Genomic DNA, 5,316 nt, shown 5'->3' with positions numbered 1-5,316 from the left:
CAGGACGGTTGTATCCTTCAGGGAAAACCTGTCCTCGCCCCCCAACACATGCACACGCACGCACACGCACACAGAGTGCGCTGGGGCTCCTGCCCGCAGTCACGCATAAATACCGGTCTGCCACGTCAAAATGCAAACTACTCATGTACAACAACACACACTGAGAGAAGTTGTAGATCCTGAGCCAGGGTGCAGATTAGGAATCTCTTGGCTTCCAGCACATCAACAGCAGGATTGAGGGTTTCTTTTTCTTTTTTTTTTTCTTTGCCCCCCTCATTTGTTTTTTTCTTTTTTTTAAAATGCTAGATCAGCCAGCCACCTGCTAGTTAAAAAGCAAAAGTAAAGGGAGAATTCCTGGGATTGCTTGCCTTTGCTGAGACAGTGGCAAGTGGCTGGACACTACCAACTGAAAGAAAAAACTCACACACGTCGGAAACTTGTGGTTCAGGGCTTATTCCAAGAGGGGAGATGGGTGCTGGTTGCTATTTTTATCTTTCCTTTTTGGGGGTGGGGAGGGGGCTTTTGGCTGATGTAGTTCTAACGTACACCTATCATCACAGTAATTAAAAAACCACCACCATACACTATTTCACAGGGAAAAAGAAGACACGTGAATGTACACTTACTACCACACACAAGAGCCCTGCAGGTCAACTCATGGCCTCTTCAAAATGAAAAATAAAGGAGAAAAGAAGAGCTCAAGACAATAACGGGGGAAAAAAAAGAAAAAAAAGTCCAAAACGATCTCGTTACAAAGAACAGGAAAAGAAGAACGGTTATGGTACACTCCGACTTTCTGAAATAGCCGCAGAAACTCAGCTCAGCCTTCCTCCTCCTCCTTCCTTCCCCCCCAGATCTTTTGCCCAAGGACAGAGTCCTGCTGCTCACATCTCATTGGAGTAGGTGTAGTTTGGGGTGGCCGAGTACTGCGTCTCATGCTGCATCATGGCCCCCTGCGCCGCCCCCATTGCCGCGTTCTGTGCTGCCTGCTGGACGTGGGGGTTCTTCCACGCCCCCGTGGTCCACTCCTCCTGGGCTTTGCTGAAGCTCCCGCCGCTCCCCCGGTAAAACTTATGCACCTGTAGCAGGTTGGAAAGAGAAAATCCAGAGGTGTTGAGCGACTGCAGCTCATGCTGACCTTCCAGGGTAGCGGCAAAGGCTCCCTGAAGCAAGGCGGCACCCGCCTCTCCTCCCATACCATAGTGAGAGCGATGAAGGAGAAGACTGCCATCCCTGTGAACAGGACGGTGGGGATCAGCATCACCACGGCCGACCCCACGTTGGTCCCAAAGAAGGAAATCGCTGCAATCCAGCCGCTGCAAGGAGATCAAAACAAGCAGTCCATTCAGCAGCCTGCGGCTTTCCTGGCTGGCTCTGCACGGCCCAGCCTGCCAGCATCCCTCCCCTACAACCCTCCCAGCTCCTCAAACCATCTTCCCCGAGGAGAGAAGCTACTGAAACACCAAGGATGTTAAAATACCAAGAGGCCAACGCACCAGCGCAACGTTGACTGTCATTGCACCCAACGCAAGAGCAGTGTCTTCCTTACCAGACACCCCAGCCAGGGATTCCCACTGCCTGGATAATGCTGATCACCAGCTGGGCCATGAAGGTGAAGAAGAAGGCCATGAAGCTGAAGGAACTGTCTGTCCTGCAAGAGAAGGCTCGGTCACTCCCTACGCCTCCATCCCTGCTGCGTTGCAAGGGAAGGGAGATGCTCTCACGTCTCAGACCCTTTTGGGGCAGAAGTGGCTGTGGTTTAGCGAGACGGTGGTGAGAAGCGGAGCTACCTGCAGACAGCAGGCACCAGAGCAAAACTACAGGCAAGGGAGAAGCTGCGAGAGGCTGAAGGTGGTGAAGGGGCACCTGGGAAAGCCACAGGGCATCAGATCCTCCCCATGGCTCAGCCACCTCAGTGCATCAGGAGTGAGGGCATCCATGTTCAGACACGGCTCTCGGCTCACATTGCCCCACCATCAGACTCAACCTTCCCGCATGGGGAAGAAATACACGCCTCGTTTTCCGTATTTAGGGGTACTGCACTGGGGATCGACCTCAGCAGCATGGATAATCAATACAAGCACCTCGAGGACTCATGGAAAAATATAAAAGAAGCCTCAAGGACAGATGGGAGGGGAGGGAAAGTTGGCACCCCAACTGCATCCTCACCACTCCCCCTAACGCTGCACAGGGCCACACGGAGGGTGTCTTTATGTTGCATAGTTGGGGTTTGGCCCTCAGGAAATCCCAAACATTTTTGCTTTGAAGGTTAGAAAGTAAAGCTGAAGGGCTGGACAGAAAGAGCAGAAATTCCCCAAAATACTCAGGCAATGCCCCAAGCTAAGTGCTAACCATTCAGGAAGGAAAACAACAAAAAGACCATAAGAAGCCAAGCTCAGGTGTGACCACTTACTTGAAAGCTTTGTAAATAGGTCTAAACCAGCAGACATAGGAGCAGGGCGTAAAGAGAATGAGCCAGAGAATTGCCAGTCCAAAATTAACAGCTCCACCGCCTCCAATCAGCCATGCGAGGCAGCCAACGAGATTCACTGCCAAGGTGATGCTGTTCACTGCAAACACACACACACAGAGGGAGCACAGTAGCGCATACGCAAGGACGTCAGTGTGATATGAGAGACCCCGACCCCGGGGATGCCCATATGGGGCTGACCTCCAGTGGGTTTGGCCAGCAATGTGTTACCCTAGCTGGATTTCCCTTAACTTAACTTAAGCTGGCTGAGTCCAGGGAGCATCCCCAGGCTGGCTCAGCCCAAGGAGGTCTAACCTCAGCTGAGGAGCAGGAGAAAAAAAAAAAAAAAAATATTGCTCAGAGTTGTAATGTTTTAAGCAGATCCAGGGCTCGTGGGGCTCCAAGAACAGGGAAGAGGCATATCCTCCTGCTGCTGGCAAGCCGGGCACATTTCCACCAACAGAAGGAAACTGGAGGAATTGAAGTGAAGCTTTTCACTTGACTTCAGCTACAGTTTCACTGAAGGAGCTAAGGAGCTTGTGCAAGAGTTCCCCGAGCTAACACCCCCTGAACTCCTGGCCTCCGCATCGCCAGTTTAGGGGGGTGCCGTGTTTGCTTCTCCCACCCCTGCTTGGCCTTAAGCGATACAAGGGCTATTACTATGAAGCCCAGCTTAGCAGACACAGGACAAAGCAGTGAAGGCTCATCTGCATTCTGACGCCTCCGATTTTTGAGAATGATTCATTATTTCGATGAGAATTAAAACCCTCCCACCACTGCCCGCAAGCAAGCTGCAGCTGGCAAGAAAGGGAGCTCAGCTGGCTGGGCTGACTGGGCGCTCCCTATAACCCCCAAGGACACCGAGGGGACCTTTCAGCCTCTCTGCACTTGTGTCTGGCTGGGTGTTTGTGGGGGAGTTGGGCAGAAAACGATCCAGAGGCAGAAACCAAGACACAGGCGACTGGATCATGAGAGCTGGTGCTTGTGCTGTGGGAGAGGCTGGAGCAGGAACCGAGCTCTCTTAAATTACGAAGAACAAGAACAGCCAGATTGGGATGGGGAGGGAATTGAACACCCCAAAGACAGCTTCCCCTAGGAAGCACAACTTTTTTTTCCTTCTCTTTCATAAAAAGGCTACACTAACCCTCCTGACATGATGGGGGAAGTCACCCCAGGGTCATCTTCCTGATGGGATGCAGCCCCCAAAACCCAAAGTGAGGCACTGCCCCGGGGGTGCCAGCCTGGCGCCGTGCCGAAAGTAGAAACGCCCAACCTTTCTGGTACCAGTTCAGCTCCTCATAACCTGCCTCCAAAGCACAAGGCACTCCCTGAGCACTGATGCTTCCAAAGTTCAGGGAAAATGCCTGATTAAGGAACTAAGTTCATCTAAACAGAAATAAAATGATGGTGCCAGCTTGCCCTGAGCTGCACACATATATTTCCAATATGTTGGGGTGCCATCAGTCTCTCTGGCTTTTCTCCCCACCCAGACTTGGTAAGGAAGAGACATCCGGGCTAGTTTTAAGAGTTAGAAGATGGCGACAGCTCTGTTAGCACAGCACGGCACACAGAGGCATGCAAGAGGAACAGGCAAGACCCAGTTCTAGGGGAAGTCTCAGGCTCCCACATTTTGGGGAGCAGGCACATCAGCCCTCCAGTCCAAGTGGCATCTCCACCTCAGGCCGCTGCTGAAGGGCTCATGAGGAGCTTGGGGTGGCTGAGAAAGCCCTTCCTCAGCCCAGCTGCCAAAGGAAGCCAGCAGAGGCTTGGCAGCTCTCCTAGGGTGCAAGGCCGGCAGCCGAGCGACACAGATAGGGGAGTAAATTGTTCGGCAGGAGGACATGTGGGTGCTGAGCCGTCTCCTCCTTGCGGTGGGCTCCAGCGGGACGTCAAGGTCACCACCAATGGCCCTCAGACACAGAGCCAGCTCCACACCTCCATCCTGGAGGGTGGAAGGGCTGAAACGCACGGGATGCTGCAGCCCACGTCCCATCCGCAACAGGTTTTAACAGGAGACCTGGAGAGGCAGAAGGACTTCCCCTGACCTTGCTCTGCTCTTTCAGCCGGTGAATTCCAGAGGAGCAGCCTTCAGAGAGGCAAACGCAAACCCACGCGAGCCCTTCCCCGCCCAGCAACTCACGCATCCAGAGGTAGTAAAGCCGCTTGGCCATGGTACGGTGCTGCGGTGGGATCTCCGCATCGAAGTCCTGGTAGAAACATGGCTTCAAGGGGATGAACTTTGGCAGGGGAGGGAAGTTGTTCACTTTTTCTGCAATAAAAAAGTTTCATTAGCGTTAGGCACTGCACAGAGATGAACATGAATCAAGACGCTTCCTAATTAGTCTTGTTCAGCCCCAAGAATTGACGAGTTTCATGCAGGAATTAAGGATTTCCCCTCGTAACCACCAACAACCCACCCACAAGCATCAAGACAAATTTAACCCTCACTGGCCACGTGGATCCTGCAAGCATAGACACCCACAACCCCATCAGGGACTAACAAGGTGACATTTTAGCCAGTAAAGCCCCAGATGAGCTTCAGAGGTGAGGGGCAGCCCTGCGAGAGACACCCCACCCCGTACCTGCCATGCCGGCACACGCTCAGCCTCTCCGTTCCACAAGAAAAGTAGGGAAAAAAAAACCCGGGAGCTTTACCAAAGCTGGAGGAAAATGAGAGAAAAAGTAATGTGAAGCGGTCAGATACCTCCCTGAAGAGCCTTCACCTTCCCCCCCAGCTCCAAAATAGCTCAAGGACAGCACTGTAAGAAAGCAGTTTGCTTTATTTACGCACTCTACACTATTCACACATCCAGGCTTACTGCTGGCACCTGGCTGGCAGCAGAATA

The 5,316-nt window shown here is 52.6% G+C and overlaps 1 protein-coding gene across 1 annotated transcript; it reads right to left on the bottom strand.

The window, feature by feature from the left end:
- Nucleotides 1–288: 288 nt before the first annotated feature.
- Nucleotides 289–5,059, bottom strand: SCAMP5 (secretory carrier membrane protein 5). The gene is made up of 6 exons (XM_009703633.1): nucleotides 5,053–5,059; nucleotides 4,611–4,748; nucleotides 2,414–2,570; nucleotides 1,550–1,651; nucleotides 1,199–1,316; nucleotides 289–1,079 (listed from the first exon to the last, which is right to left on the bottom strand). Exons 1-6 carry the CDS (start codon nucleotides 5,057–5,059, stop codon nucleotides 885–887), a joined length of 717 nt encoding a protein of 238 aa, XP_009701935.1. The 3' UTR covers nucleotides 289–884.
- Nucleotides 5,060–5,316: the final 257 nt, after the last annotated feature.

The sequence above is a fragment of the Cariama cristata genome, unplaced genomic scaffold, assembly GCF_000690535.1.
Source record: "Cariama cristata isolate BGI_N322 unplaced genomic scaffold, ASM69053v1 scaffold33047, whole genome shotgun sequence".
In the NCBI taxonomy this organism is placed as follows: Eukaryota; Metazoa; Chordata; class Aves; order Cariamiformes; family Cariamidae; genus Cariama; species Cariama cristata.
This window is presented reverse-complemented; position numbering and strand designations above follow the sequence as displayed.